Source organism: Podarcis liolepis (genome assembly GCF_965112155.1).
Source record: "Podarcis liolepis genome assembly, chromosome: 3".
Taxonomy (NCBI): domain Eukaryota; kingdom Metazoa; phylum Chordata; class Lepidosauria; order Squamata; family Lacertidae; genus Podarcis; species Podarcis liolepis.
The window spans coordinates 105,845,336-105,860,296 of record NC_139557.1 but is presented as its reverse complement, the minus strand read 5'-3'; the positions used below and the strand labels follow the sequence as shown (position 1 = coordinate 105,860,296).

General features: G+C 50.8%; 2 protein-coding genes across 8 annotated transcripts in view; one reads left to right on the top strand and one right to left on the bottom strand.

The window, feature by feature from the left end:
* Positions 1-11,331, top strand: part of LOC310702544 (phosphofurin acidic cluster sorting protein 2-like) — a 185,265-nt gene extending 173,934 nt beyond the window's left edge. For 2 of the 4 annotated variants that reach the window (XM_083494261.1, XM_083494259.1), the window contains 7 exons: positions 2,839-2,871; positions 3,559-3,601; positions 4,259-4,301; positions 6,019-6,160; positions 6,306-6,529; positions 7,381-7,494; positions 9,132-11,331. In XM_083494261.1, the coding sequence (XP_083350387.1) occupies positions 2,839-2,871; positions 3,559-3,601; positions 4,259-4,301; positions 6,019-6,160; positions 6,306-6,529; positions 7,381-7,494; positions 9,132-9,247 (715 nt within the window). In that variant the 3' untranslated portion in view covers positions 9,248-11,331. The remainder of the gene's footprint in view (positions 1-2,838; positions 2,872-3,558; positions 3,602-4,258; positions 4,302-6,018; positions 6,161-6,305; positions 6,530-7,380; positions 7,495-9,131) is intronic. The other 2 variants (XM_083494262.1, XM_083494260.1) reach the window with 1 other exon arrangement.
* Positions 11,332-12,517: 1,186 nt separating this feature from the next.
* Positions 12,518-14,961, bottom strand: part of LOC310702493 (cullin-9-like) — a 30,273-nt gene continuing 27,829 nt past the window's right edge. For all 4 annotated transcript variants that reach the window (XM_083494014.1, XM_083494011.1, XM_083494012.1 and 1 more), the window contains exon 30: positions 12,518-14,896. In XM_083494014.1, the coding sequence (XP_083350140.1) occupies positions 14,612-14,896 (285 nt within the window). In that variant the 3' untranslated portion in view covers positions 12,518-14,611. The remainder of the gene's footprint in view (positions 14,897-14,961) is intronic.

Below are 14,961 nucleotides of genomic sequence, written 5' to 3'. Positions count from 1 at the left end.
GCAACCCCAGAGTCAGTCACGACTGGACCTAATGGTCAGGGGTCCCTTTACCTTTACCTTTAAATTAGACCTTGGACTTGGCAAAATATGGGCAATGAAGCTCATGGAGCAGGTTTGTTTTTGTTTTTGTTTTTTGCAGGCATGGGCAACTTGTCATTGATGCAATAATAATGCATTAGTGGTAGAGTTTAACTGGACCATTTACACTTCATTACGCTTCATTAGTTGTTTGGTGATGCTTCCTCGATGCGATCACATTCTTGGCATCAGAACAGGCCCTACAGCAAGGGTGGCCAACTGCAGCGACCACCACGTGCAGAATTTGGCACAGTATTTTGTGTGCAGACTGCAGAGCTTCGCTTTGTGCAGGGTTTGGCTTTTGACGTTCCTTTTCAGACATCTGCAGCGGCGGATGCCGGAGGTGTAACGATGCGTCACAGCAGCGCATGTGTGCAGCTAGCTTGCCACGGGCTGCCACACAATGTGCCCAGGCGCTTCACATAGTTAGTGCAAGCTTGTGGTTGTGCAACTCAATGCCGCTGTCGGAAAACTGAGGCTGGGGAGAGAGGTTGCTTTGTGTTGGGGCAGGGCGGGGAAGAGTCTGCAGTGGTCGACTTAAGAAGAGTTCGTCCATGGTGACCTGAAAGCTCTGGGCTAGCCTATCCCCACTGCACTCTGGGCTGGCCCAATGGCCCTGCAACTGTGTCATATTCCCATCAGTCCCAGGCAATGTGAGTTGTGGTCCAGGAACATCAGGAAGGCCACAGGTTCCTAACCTCTGAAATAGATGATTTACTACTCCACTGGCAACTAGCCTACATGTAGTTTTCAGCCCTTCGAAAGGCTGGTAACCTCCATCGTTGTAGGACTTCAAATGCCATCAGCCTCAGCCAGGGTCCCAGTTAGAGGGTAGATCCACCTTCCCCAGCCTGTAGTTGGACTCCAACTCCCATCATCCCTGACTGTTGGCCATGCTGGCTGGAGCTGATGGGAATCAGAGTCCAACAACACCTGGAGATCCAAGGTTGGGCAATGCTGGCGTCAAGCAGAGTACGTATTCTGGAACCCACTGCAAAGTGTAGCAGCTTTAGGGCAATTTATTGGGGGGGGGGCGTATTCCAGAAGCTGTGTGTGTTAGATGTGGAAAATGCTCTTCAAAAGTGAAAACTGTGGCATCAGCTCCAGCATCAGCCTACTAAATCCCAAGATCAGGTGGAGAGGACTCTGGGCGTGCTGTTGTCATCTACACGGGAGAGTGCAGGTCTGCCAGGGCATCTGAGTAAGACTGTGTCATAATAAACCCAAACAAACCCAATAATAATAATAATAATAATAATAATAATAATAATAATTTTGTTATTTATATGTCGCCCATCTGCCTGGGTTGCCCCAGCCTCTCTGGGCAGCTCCCAACAAAACCCAACAGTGCCTGCCAGGCGTGGCGCCAGGAGTGGGCCCAGCTCAGTATCTGCCTGTGCCTCAGCAAGGGGCCAAGGATGGAAGAGAGGCAGAACCCCTCTGGTGCTGTAAGACATTATGTGTACTGACAGCAGCCTCTGCCAGTCTGGTGCCCAGGCAGTAGTCCAATTCACCAGTGCCAGGTTTTACAGAACCATCCCAATCCAGTTTAGGCTACTGGATGAAATGGAATGATTCTGTAAATAAAGATGGTTCGCTGGCAGGTAAGAAGACAGTCTTTCCCAGTCTCATGCTCTGCAGATGTTTTGGGCTGGCCAAACAAGTTTTGCCTTCCTTTCTCTTTATGCAGCTGTCTTCCCTTCACCACCTCTTTTCTCTTTTTGGCCCTTCTGCAGGAGACCCACCCCACCGTGGCCCTCCCTCTCCCTCTAACTAAGCAAGAGCCTCCCTCTTCTTTGGGGGTCACTGTGCAGTTTGGACCCAGAGAGATGAGGGTGCAGGCAAATGGGCTGGGGTCAGAAGGCTGTGGGTCTTTAATGGGGGGGGTGGTGGTGATGATGATAATGAAATTACCCACCCTCCATCCTAAGATCTAGGGTGGGTTAGCAGTATTAAAACATGTGAAAAACACTTCAAAACAACTTACAATCATACAGAAAGGTGGGTCCTAAAAGCATGCACCTGAAAAGCCAGGGTAAAGAGGTGATGTTCCAGTCCCCCCTCCCGAAAAAAGATCTGGAGCCAAATGACAATGCCTACATTTTTATGATGATTATGGTTAAATTCATTTAATCACCGGCAGGCCTCAGTGTGGCTGCCAAGTAGAGCATTAAAAACAATCGAAACAGATGGCAATCACAGGGATAGCTGTTTGTTTACTATTGGGTTTGTTTCCTGTTGCGCAGTTGTATAGGCCACTCCTTGTCTGTACTGATACCAGCAAAGGGCTAGCCATAAACCCAGGGGGTGGGGGCCATTTTCTAGCCCAGCGGTTGCATTCCTTTGTCTCCATCATCCGCCATGTGTTGAGATTCCTGCTTTGCAGGGGGTCGGACTAGGTCCCTTCGCACTCTGCAGTTCTATGATCCTATAAATAGGCTGGGCCCCAAAACACAAACGTTGCAGGGTGAACAGGTGTGTCTTCAGGGAGACACCCCCCTTCCCCTACTTCTGACTCGGTTCACAAGCTCAGAACCTGGCTGCTCAGATTCAGCCAGAAGAAGCTTCTCCCCCTGCTGCTCAAGAGTTCTGGACCCCTCTCCTCCCCAAAGCCGCCATTCAGACGGACACCACTTCTGTGTGTGTGTCTGTGTCACCTCCCGGTGCCCGTCATCTTAGTGACCGCTTACGTTCCAGCAGTTCTTTACGCCTCTCCCTCTTCTTGGTCTTTTTTGTTTCTTGTTTGTTTTGGCATTCAAGGAAAAGAAGCCTCTATTTTGATTTTTATATCAGGTATTGGAACTGTGGCTTGCTGCAGTGTTGCCCTTCTTCCCCAGTGTCTGTCCGTCTCCTCTTTGTCCAGGAACAGAGCTGGCTCCTGCCTCCTTTCTCCCGACCCCCGTCTTCTGCCTTGTGTGAGACAAGGGCTGCTGCCTGTTCCTGGTTGCATGTTGGGGAGGGAAGGAAAGCCCCCCCCCTTCCTCCTGAGCATCTTAAGCGCATCCGTCCCTGTGCTCCTCGTCTTATTCCTTCCCTTCTGCAACCTTCCCTACGCCGTGTGATCCTGTGCTCAGCATTTGGGGTGGCCGGGGGTGGGGTTGCTTTGCTGCGTAAGGCAGAGGAGTCTGTCCTTCTTCCCTCGCCCCCCGTCCCATCCTAAAGATGAGACGACATCGCTTTGGCTCTCTCAGAACGGCTGCTTGTTTATAACTCTTTGCTGGCTGGGGGTGGGGGGGGGAGGCTGCGCACTGACGGGACACGTCAACAAGGACAGGGACAAAATAGCCTGGATGAAGCGTCACCTCGGGGTGGGGTGGGGGGCCTGTCCCTCGGCAGCTCAGGAGGATGGTGAGCAAAGGATGATGGGAGGTCCTGCTGGCTGCATGAGCCCTTCTCCGCAGTTGCCTTTCCAGGCCAAGGATTCTTTCCAGGAGGGGGGGCGGGTTTGCAGCTTTTAATTGCCTCTGCTCCATTTCACAGCCCTGACGAGGATTCCTGCCAGAAGTTTGTGCCGTTTGTTGGGGTGAGTGCTGTTGTTGGGGGGCCACTAGACCACTCAGAAAAGCCCTTGCCCTTCTCCTTCTCCTTGGCAGCATCCATATAACTTGTCTTGCAAGTTAATGTTAAGAGAACCAGTGTGGTGTAGTGGTTAAGAGCGGTGGACTCGTAATCTGGTGAACCGGGTTCGCGTCGCCGCTCTTCCACATGCAGCTGCTGGGTGACCTTGGGCCAGTCACACTTCTCTGAAGTCCACTCACCTCACAGAGTGTTTGTTGTGGGGGAAGAAGGGAAAGGAGAATGTTAGCCGCTTTGAGACTCCTTTGGGTAGTGATAAAGCGGGATATCAAATCCAAACTACTACTACTACTACTACTACTACTACTCTTCTTCTTCTTCTTCTTCTTCTTCTTCTTCTTCTTCTTCTTCTTCTTCTTCCTTTCACCTTCCCCAAGGTGGTCTGCAAGGGAGGAGGTAGTTTGGCAGGAAGCCACAGTCACTGTCATGTGAGGTGTTTGTTCAACCTTTGCTGATCTGGCACCTTCCAGGCATTTGGGACCACAACTCTCATCATCCCCTGCCAGCACAGCTAAGGCTGTGTTAGCCGCTCCTTGGCATGGAAAGTTGGCTCTTGGCAAGTCTTTGGATATTGACTGAGGCTTTTCTCCTTGTTCCCTGGCAGGTGGTGAAGGTGGGCCTTGTGGAGCAGTCCTTCAGCACCTCAGGTGAGAAGAAGGCACGGAGCCAGGCGCCCGGAGGCTACGGCCAAGACAGCCTGGCTCTGGTCTCCCACCTTGCCTGCATCCCGCAAGGATGAGCCTCCTCCAGTTTGCTGGTGGGCTCTGGAAACTGCAGGAGGGGAGAGGACTCTTGTGGTCATATCTCGCTTATGGGTGCCCCATGGGCATCTATCTGGGTGGCCACTGTGAGAACAGGATGCTAGACTAGATGGAATATTGGCTCTTATGGTCTTATGTAATAACTGGATCTTTTAATGTTTGGTGTTATATTGTGTTCTTATATCTGATGGAAGCTGCCCAGAGTGGATGGGGCAACCCAGTCAGATGGGCAGGGTACAATTATTATCATTATTATTATTATTATTATTATTATTATTATTGACTAGGCTAAGCTATGTCTAACAACAGTAAGCTCTCCAGGTGTTTCTGGTGCAAGGCTGTAAATCCCAGCTTTGGGAGAGCAGATTATGCAAATGATGTAAAACGCACAAGGAATGAGGGCACTTCCAGGTGTCACTATTTCCAGGCAGGATTCAGTCACAGGCCAGAAAATTAAGATTGTGCAGGCTGTAAGGTTGCTATTGCGCAATAGAAACACATGCCTGCATGTAGTGGTTCTAGGGGTTGCTCGTGCGTAAGCCGGTGCAAACACCTGGCTGGGTTGCCTGAGTGAACCTTTTCTGTCCGGACAGCCACTCACCCGTGGCTGTCTCAATCGCTGGCAGAATCCGTCAGTGGGCGTTTCTTGAACTTCTTCCAGCAAAGAAGCTCTTTGACGCCTAGTCTCCTCCTACTCTCTCTGCGCGAAAGCCTTCTGCGCAAGGAGGGCGTAGGCAGCGGAGGACCCCTACTCTCCCCGCTGGTTCCCGGCAAGGAGTCATGGGACCGCCTCGCCGCTTCCCCCATCTGCCCCCCTTCTCCACTGGTGCTACGCTGATTCTCTTCCCCAGAAGATGGGCTGCCTCTCCCAATCCTGGGACGCTCTCTGGAATCCCTCTGGATTTTGCTCTCTCCCTCCGGCACTGATGGCAGTTCCCTGACACTGCAGAATCAAGACTTTTTTGCAAGAAGACGAATGATGGGGGAAGCCATTGGGAAAGGTGGAGCGGCATTTGATTGATGCAACATCACCTAACCTTCCTGCAGACAAAGCATAAAAAATTATTATTATTATTATTATTATTATTATTATTATTATTATTATTAATACCCCGCCCATCTGCCTGGGCTTCCCCAGCCACTCTGGGCGGCTTCCAACAAAATATTAAAATACAGTAATGTATCAAACATTAAAAGCTTCCCTAAACAGGGCTGCCTTCAGATATCTTCTAAAAGTCTGGTAGTTGTTCTCTTTGACATCTGGTGGGAGGGCGTTCCACAGGGCAGGTGCCACTACCGAGAAGGCCCTCTGCCTGGTTCCCTGTAACTTGGCTTCTCGCAGTGAGGGAACGCCAGAAGGCCCTCGGTGCTGGACCTCAGCGTCTGGGCAGAACAATGGGGGTGGAGACGCTCCTTCAGGTATACTGGACCGAGGCCGTAGTAAACATCTAAGACAGTCATCTAAGCTTCCCCCAAACTTTGTGCTCAAGAAACAGGTCATCTGGAAGCACTCTGAATTGGATGGATGTTAAAATGCCACCCGGCTCCTGAAATCAGCCACCATCTCCCTGGTATAATATGGCCATTTCCCCCCTTTCCTTAGTTGATTCTGACGATGTGACCATCTGCACCACTTCGCTGCTCAGCTCGTCGTCTCCATCTGGCGGAGGCGTCCCCTATACCAAGGAGGTGGTGGGTACCCCTCCACCCTCCCCATCGGTCAGCAGCGGGCTCTCGGGAGCTGGGTAAGTGGCACGCTTCCACCTCTGTCCCCCTCAGAACCTGCGGTGGTACAGTCCGGCCTGAGCTATGCCATGTGGTTGTGCTGCTCACCTAGCTTGGCTCGGGGTCCATTTTGGTTGCAGCTTCTGTTTCCCCTCTTCCTCCCAGCAACCTGAGTCCCGGCGTGGAGGTGATGGGCCTGCAGGTCGATTACTGGACAGCGCAGGGTCCAGAGAAGAGGAAAGAGGCCGAGAAGCGGGAGACGGGCATAAAAAACACCCTGAAGAGCAATTTCCGCTCCCTGCAGGTCAGCCGCATCCCTGGCCCTGGGGAGCTGACCGCCCCCAACACCATGGCCATGACTGTGGTCACCAAGGAGAAGAATAAGAAAGGTAATCTTCCCCAGAAGCCTCACAGCTCTTTGTTGTCTGCCTATACCAGCTCAGCCTGCTCGTTTATTTATTGCTGTTCTTTTACTATTGACATTGATTGGTTTCCTACTAGCCCAAGAGTCTTCTAGTCCAAACAGTGGTCCCTGAATTACCAGCGATCCCATTTAGGTGGGCCAAGACGTGCCCATGGATTTGTGGTTGAAGACAGGAAACAGAACGTTCCACACAATGCATACAGTGGTACCTCGGGTTACAGACGCTTCAGGTTACAGACTCCGCTAACCCAGAAATAGTACCTCGGGTTAAGAACTTTGCTTCAGGATGAGAACAGAAATCGTGTGGCAGCGGTGGGGAGGCAGCGGGAGGCCCCATTAGCTAAAGTGGTACCTCAGGTTAAGAACAGTTTCAGGTTAAGAACAGACCTCCAGAACGAATTAAGTTCTTAACCCGAGGTACCACTCTATTACATTTTAATTGCATTGTAATTGCTTTTCTTATTTCTTACATTGCACTTCATTTTATTACGGTTCAAATTTCGCGGAATTCAAAATGTTATACAATGAAATGCAGTGTGTAAGAAACAAAAGAAGCAGTGAAAACACAATTGAGAATCATAATGCATCATAGCTGCCGCTTCAGGCAGAAAAATTGGTGAGTGGGCTGGCAAAACCCTCAGCAAATTTCAAATGGTCTGTGGGGCAGGGGGGGAAGTTTGGGAACTGTCCTTATAGTCCTCACGGGCAGACTCTTTGCATGCGCTGTGGAAAGGGGAAACTTTTCCAGTGCTTGCTCAGTGATAGGATTTCACTGTGTGGACATCTGTTGAATCTCGAATGGTTATCTTTTGGCAGTCATGTTCCTGACTAAGAAAAACAAAGAGAAGGACTTGGAACCGAAGAGTCAAGTCATTGAGGGGATCACACGCCTGATCTGCACAGCCAAGCACCAAAACACCATGCTCCGTGGTGAGTGGGCCTTTTCTATGAGTTGTTGTCCTTTTCTGAATAGCCCTAGCCAGAGCTCTGTTCGCCTCGTGGCTCCGCCAGCGCTCTACAACAAGGTGTTCGCCAACCTATTTGGAGAGAGTACAGTCATTGTTACTTCCAGCCCTCACCTACCAACCTGGTACTGATTGTGGAGATCACACAATAACGACTTCACACTCAGATGCTGTTGATGTTTTAATAAAAGGGGAGTTTCCCCCCAGTACCAGGGGAAATCTACTAGGTGGCTAATAATAGTAATAATTTATTAATTGTACCCCTCCCATCTGACTGGGTTCACTCTGGGTGGCTTCCAACATACAGTGGTATCTCGGTTTAAGAACAGCCCTGTTTACGAACTATTCGGTTTACGAACTCCACAAAACCAGAAGCAGTGTCCCGGTTTGCGAACTTTACCTCAGTCTCAGAATGGAATCCGAACGGTGAAAGGGCACCGGCGGCAGTAGGCTTCATTAGGGAAAGCGTGCCTCTGTTTAAGAACTGTTTCAGTTTAAGAACGGACTTCTGGAACGGATTATGTTCGCAAACCGAGGTACCACTGTACTTAAAAACACATTTAAAAGCTTCCCTATACAGTACTGCCTTCAGATGTCTTCTAAAAGTTATATAGTTGCTCATCTCCTTGACATCTGAGGGGAGGGTGCCACTACCAAGAAGGCCATACCACACTCACCCTCACCACACAATCCACACTCACTCATTCTCCCTCTCTCTCACAGACCACACATTCACTCATACTTCTTTGCGTCTCTCTCACACACATACCTCTCCTTTTCAGACCACACATGCATATGCTCCGTCTTTCTCACACACAGACCACATGTGCATCTCTTCCTCTTTCACACACCTAGACATGTGCAAGACTTTTCCAAGGGAAGCAGGGAGGCACAAGTATAACGCTGAAAGAGCAAGCAAATTTCTCGCAAACCATAGGCAGAATGGTGTGTGCATTTGGCTTCATATTGCACATCCTAAAAACACTTCTGACTCTCTTTTTAAGTAGAAGATGGGAATCTGGGGCTTAATGGATCATCCTGGGGGCACAGAAAAAGGCATCCAGGGGCAGCACGGTGAAAGTTTGTATAAGAAGGTTAGTGGAGAATGTAGGCACAATTCAGGCTGCGGGATTATCGCCTGAATTCTCCACCAATCTGTTACACCATGGTATCTGCAAGCCCTAAGTTAGCAACCTCTGGGCTTAACTTGAACGGCATTTCCTCCTCCACCACCAGCACACAAGAGCCAGTGTGGTGTAGTGGTTAAGAGCGGTAGACTCGTAATCTAGGGAACCGGGTTCACGTCTCTGCTCCTCCACATGCAGCTGCTGGGTGACCTTGGGCCAGTCACACTTCTCTGAAGTCTCTCAGCCCCACTCACCTCACAGAGTGTTTGTTGTGGGGGAGGAAGGGAAAGGAGATTGTTAGCCACTTTGAGACTCCTTAGGGTAGTGATAAAGCGGGATATCAAATCCAAACTCTTCTTCATGTCTTGCTCTTCCCTGGAAGCCCCAGTTCAGCTTCTCTTCTGAACGCTCGCTTCCACACCTTCCCTGCTCCTGGCCTGAATGTCCTTCCTCTCTCTTGCCTCCTCTCCTGCAGTTTGTATTGACGGCATCGAGTGGAACGATGTGAAGTTTTTCCAGCTGGCCGCACAGTGGCCGACACACGTCAAGCATTTCCCCATCGGCATCTTCGGCTACACCAAGAGCGCGTGAGGATAAAGGAAAGGAAGCAGCCCGAGGCAACAGCCCCGAGGAAGACTTGGGCTCTGCCGTGCTGAACAGAGGAGGGACAATCCAGCTCCTTGCTTCTGCCGAAGATGACTGACTGGACTGGACTGGACTGCCTGACGGCCCAGGGCTGGAGCCCTGATCCGGCCAGGGCTCTCTTTGGCTCCATTTGTTCTGTGCAAGGAGCATCCCGATTTGCTTTACGTCTCACCCATGAGGTTTTTTTTTTTGTTTTCGTTTTAGTTTTTAATGTGAACTTGGTCCTAGGAAACGGAAGGAAGGCACACACACACCTGCACCATTCACAGAGCTTTCTCAGCCTGAACTCTTGAAGACTCGGCCGTTGGGCCAGTTTTCCTTGTTCCAGGAATGAAAGAGGCCAGGGGGGAACTTGCACAGCTCCCCAACCAGCCGGCGGCTCGGGGCAGCTGGGGCTCTGTTCCCTCCCATGCCTTGCCATGGGCAAGAAAGGGGGTTTGCTCAGCCAGGCTCACCCCATTGCATTCTGGGCAAGCTGGACCTCTGCCCACAAGTGCCACTCTGCAGTGCCCGCCCCCAATGCACAGAGGGCTCCTGGGATCTTGGGTACCTTGCCATCTTTTAACACAAAGTAGCTTTCCCCGTCTCTCCTAAAAGATACGTGGCCCCTCCTGCTTGGAGTGGGCCTGGCACTGCCCAGCTTCTCATGCCCTGAGGAGATGCCCAGGCGGGAGTATAGAAAGCAAGTGGTACAGAGATGGCAAAAAGGAACGGCAGGGGCAACTCGTTTCTGCAGCAGGCAGCTGGTCCAGGTACGAGCTGCTTTGTGTAGTTCAAGACGTTGGCAAGACAAAAGGCTGGAGTTGCTGCGTTGCTGTTTGCTTCCCCCCATTTGTCAGGGGGGAGGTGGCACAGGAGTGCCCGAGCCCAGGGCAGCGCTTGCCTCTGGGACCCGATACAGATCCACAGACGGCGGGATTGCTCTGGTGCAGCAGAGCAAAGGGACTGAATCCTAGAACGGCTGGTTCTTTGCCACTTTAAAGCACAGTAAGCCGACCTCCAGGGCAAAAGGCGGGAGAAACTCAAATGAGTGCCATTCCAATGGAATAGGAAGGGGGAAGGGCCTTGCTAAAGCAGCACAGCTTGTATGGGGCTGGAGGGGGAAGCCGAGGGGCTTCTTCACTAACCGATCTGTTCTGGCTTTTATTTGGGGGGGTGGGGGGAGTACAGAGAAAGCAGGACGAGAGAAAAAGAGAGTTGTGGCGGGGCGAGGCCCTCTTCTTGCGGGATGTACTGCAGCTGTGTGTAAAACAGTGTGTGCTTTCATTGCCGCATTGCTGGGCCCTGCTAAGTAGGTGAAGCAAGAGGGGGAGCCATTGCTCACACAGCTGAGGGAGGGCAGGCCAGAGGCCCCTGCGGCCTGTGCCCCCGGGAAGGCTTTCTGGCCAAGGCGCTGTCTTGCGATGGAGTGTCAGCTTATATGCCGTGCCCTCCATTGACGGCCACTGCACTCACTGCAGCGCTCTCCTGAGCTCCGGAAGCTGGGCCGAGTTGCACCTTCGCGAGGCAGGTCTCTTGCAGAACAGGATGTACGAGGAGGAACGAGTTCCTTTTAAAAATGACTGACACACAAACACATCCTAAAATCCAACACAAGCACCAGAACGAGAGAGCCAGTAACTGCAGCAAAGGTGTTCTGAGCCTAGCCTTCCCGTGGCAGCTATTTGTGCCTCTTTGCCCTCCTCTTCCCTGACGAGACCCGCCAGCGCCCCCCCAACCCCTTCCCTTCTCTCTCCTTTTCTCAAAAACCAAGTGGACTCCAAGGCCCAGGCCTCCCCCCTGCCTTCCTGGAGCTCCTTGTGTCACTAGAACTGCCAAACCAACCTTCCCCTGCCTTGAAAGTGTATCCTACCGAACTCAAGAGACCTAAACTGTGGTATTGCGCCTGCTCGTCGGACGCAGCTGCTCGAGGTTAGGAGAGCAGGGATGGTGGGTTAACCCCATTTTTTACAAGATTCTATTTTTGTTAAACTTAATGTAAGGTTGCTTTCTGGATTAATTTTAATAAATTAATGCTGGTACCATTGTGACTGACGAGGCTTCGAGTCAATTTGTGAGTCGGCTTGGAATTTTTGACTTGTTTTGTAAAAGGTCAAAGAACTATGGCGACTAATTCTGTGAGCAAAAGGGGAACCTGGGCTTGCCGTTTTTGAAAACACCGGCCTCTCCTACTGCCATGCATGTGGCAAACCGCAAGGGGGGCTTCGAAAGCGGTTGTAGAGCTTGCCGGTTTTGAGAAAACGTAAATGCAAAGGCACCAGGCTACTGCAAGCTCCTTGCATGAGGCCAGAGCAGCTTCTGCAGCACGTCAGAAGTTGGTGGCTTGTTCCTAGACTTCTTTAAAAGCTATCAGCCAACCAGCCCATATCGCCAAATGTTTCCCAGTTCAGATCTTCATAACAGATTGATCTTTCGGTGTCAAAGGTAGCGGGCCAGCAATGAAAACCACTTTCCGGTATCACAGACTTATCTGTTACCAGGTTAGAAACAAAAGCATGCCACACATGCATACTTCCGAGAGGAGAGGCACTCTAAGCCTTTGGATAAATGTCCATCTTTTACTATTGGCAGCCCCTCCTGCCTCCTGTTAAACCTGACCCCAGCATGCACAGTTAGACGCTGTCTACCAGCATGCTGACCTTGGGGAGAAAAGGTGCAGTGTGGGTGCAAGCCAGCTCCAGAAGCCTCTGCATTGGCTTCCACAGTTCCACCTGTCCCTAAGCAGTTGAAAATTTGCTTTCCAAAGAAGTTCAGGCCTGAGAGTATAAAGCCTTTTGTGATAGTTAGTTTTCCCTTGTCTAAAGAACCGGTACTTCTTTGTTCCACATCCTGTAGTAATCTGCTGAAATCTTTGGCAATGGGAGGGTATTTTTTTAAAAAAAAGGGTGGGTGGAGAGAATGGGTGTGTAAAGATGGCTGAAACCCTTGTGCAAAGTTGCTTGTGCTTAACTGGTTAAGGAGTGCAGCTGCATGAAGGCAAGACACCTACGGTGTGGCCACCTATGAGATGGCCATGCTCAGACTGCCTTTCAGGTGCTGAGGGCCACCGCCTTCCTCCCTTGTTGCAAGCTGAAGTCCATTAACCCAGGCACCCGATCACATTTCTACCAAACAACACACCGCCTGAATTCAGTTGCTGCAACAAAGACAGTGACTTGGTTCATGCTAACGTTATACCGCTGGACCCATGATAGTGCAAGGAAACCAGGCCATGGATTCTTAACCAATTTGTTTTATTGTTACTATTATTATTTGGACTTCAGCAGTTAATGGGATTGCAGGTTTTGGACTTCTTCAGAAAGGAATGAAATGACAAAGCAGCTGACCATTGCATTGAACGAGGCAACAGAAAGCATGGGAGGTAAAACAATATGCAGAGGTACCAGTGAGTGAGATGTCTTACACCTCATTTTTGACCCTCCAACAGGGCAGTCCAATTTTTCATAACAAGTGGGCCGCCAAGAGTACTTTGACACAGAAACTGTGGGCTGCACACTGCCCTGATGTGTGGGAGAGCGGTGGGGGGAGCAAGGTGAAAATATGAGCCCCCAGTCCTCACACTGGCTTCCCAAAAATTAGGTAAGCAAGGTACTGTGCTTTGGGATGGAGGCATGGAGCTCTGGCAGGATCCTAGAGCCCTCCCACCTCCTTGCCAAAGCTGGGAAAGTGCTAACTAGGCTTTGGGGAGGAGGTGTGAGGACTCTGGAACCCTGTTCTGGCCATCATGTCGCGTTCCCAAAGCCCAGCACCTCACGTACCTGATTTTGGGAAGATGACAGATCCTGTTTATTTCTGACCCCCGGTCATGCTGGCTGGAGCTGAGGAAGGCTGGAGTCTGAACAGAAGGTCAAAGGCCACATGGCCCGTCCCCGCAAGCCATATTAATGTGTAATGTTTAAAAAGTGGGTGTCTCCAACCATCCCTTCCTTCAGTGACAGCTATAGGTCCCTATAGACCTCTACAAATACACATATTACCTACTGGGGATGTGGACATTATAGCTACTACACAAATTGTGTGCACTTGTTATGTAAACGAACTTGCTCACAAGCTACATCTGAGAGTACAAACTTCTAGGTCTCGTTTGAAAATTAAACAGCTGGCCCTAGCAGCTAATTTACTGCACCGTGATTCACAGGTCTGGCCATTGGCAAGGGCTTCAGCACCCATCAAAAGCTGACTCATCCATTGCAAAGGGAAAGGTGCTGCCCGTTCACTCTTCAGCCTCTGCCCAATGGCACTCACTGTTAGACTAGAATGCGAGCGGCGCAATCATTATTGTGATTATTTATTACATTTGCATACCACCTTCGTCCAAAGATCCCAGGGCAGTTCACAACACAAAAATATAAAACGAGAACACAAAATACACTAAAAATAAAAAATAAATAAAAATAAATACACCAGCACTAGATTCCTACACAAAGGCTAGGCCGGATGTCCTGTCTTATGGACTGAAAGGATGTCTTAAAGAAATCAGAGCACATGTAGCCAACAGGAGGCACTTTAGATGACGATGGACTACAACGCCTGAAGATCCTGGACCACTTGCTATCTTGGCTGCAGCTGTCAGGAGTGGGTGGTCCCAACATCATCTAGAGGACACCATGTTGGCTAGCCCTGGATTTGAGGATTACAAAAAAGAAAAACGGACCAGAAGTGGCCTGAGTGTCAGCTCAGTGAGCTGCTAGCTTTGTCCAGCAGCCAAACGAACATGCAAGGATGGGTGATGCTCCTCCCCTAAGGCCAGAGACATTAATCAAAAGATCACATTCCCAGTGAGGGGGAAGGAAGCAATCCTTCCATTGGGCCATGTCTGCATGGCAATTTGACACAGGGGGAAATAAGGCAAGTATACAATCTGGAGAAGACGCTTCCCGAGTCGCCTGGGTTATACAACCACAAGCGACTCTGGACATTCAGGAAAGGCTGTGGTTGCTTACCAACCAGTCTTTGTTGCATCCTATTGCACCGAATAACAGGCCAGCTGCTAGCCAGGGAGGCTTACGGCAGTTAGGCAGTGGCAAACCCTTGGCTCGAATAAAAAATATCCACCTTCTGGGAGCAGCTGCTTGCGGCAACTTTTCTACTTTCTCCTCGCAGGAGGGAGACAGCTCTGCCCACCGCAGCCCACAATGTTACCAAAGCACGCTTTGCTCTTTGCTGAAAAGGCAGCTTGCAATCTATTAGGAGGAGTCGGAGTCAGCCATGGAGCAAAAACACCCGTCGCCCTCCTCGCCATTGCCTCGAAAAGCCCCACGCAGGAAGGCAGCATTCTGGGCCGCTGTGTCGGCAGGCCAGCAGCCAGTTCTACCTAAATGTAGAGAACGCCTGTCTCTTTTCTGGGCAGGGTGCAGTGGGTGCTTTTTTTATCTCAACAGTCTGGAAGACTACTTGAGGCTGGTTCCTTGGTGCCGGCAGGGCGGGGGGCTCCGTGGAGACGCACTGCAAGAGATGAGGGTGGTCTTCCCGGCGCTGGATGGAGCCCTGGTTTAGCAGGTGGAGCACGCAGGACAGGACGTCAGCGCTGCTGCAGCAGAAGCTGGAGAACTTTGGGACTGAGCCCGGCTTCGGTTTCTGGCAGGCATCTATCACCTGGGAGAGGCAGGAAGAGTGGGTTAGTCTCTGGTATTGGCTACCAGCTGGACTGCGCTACAAGG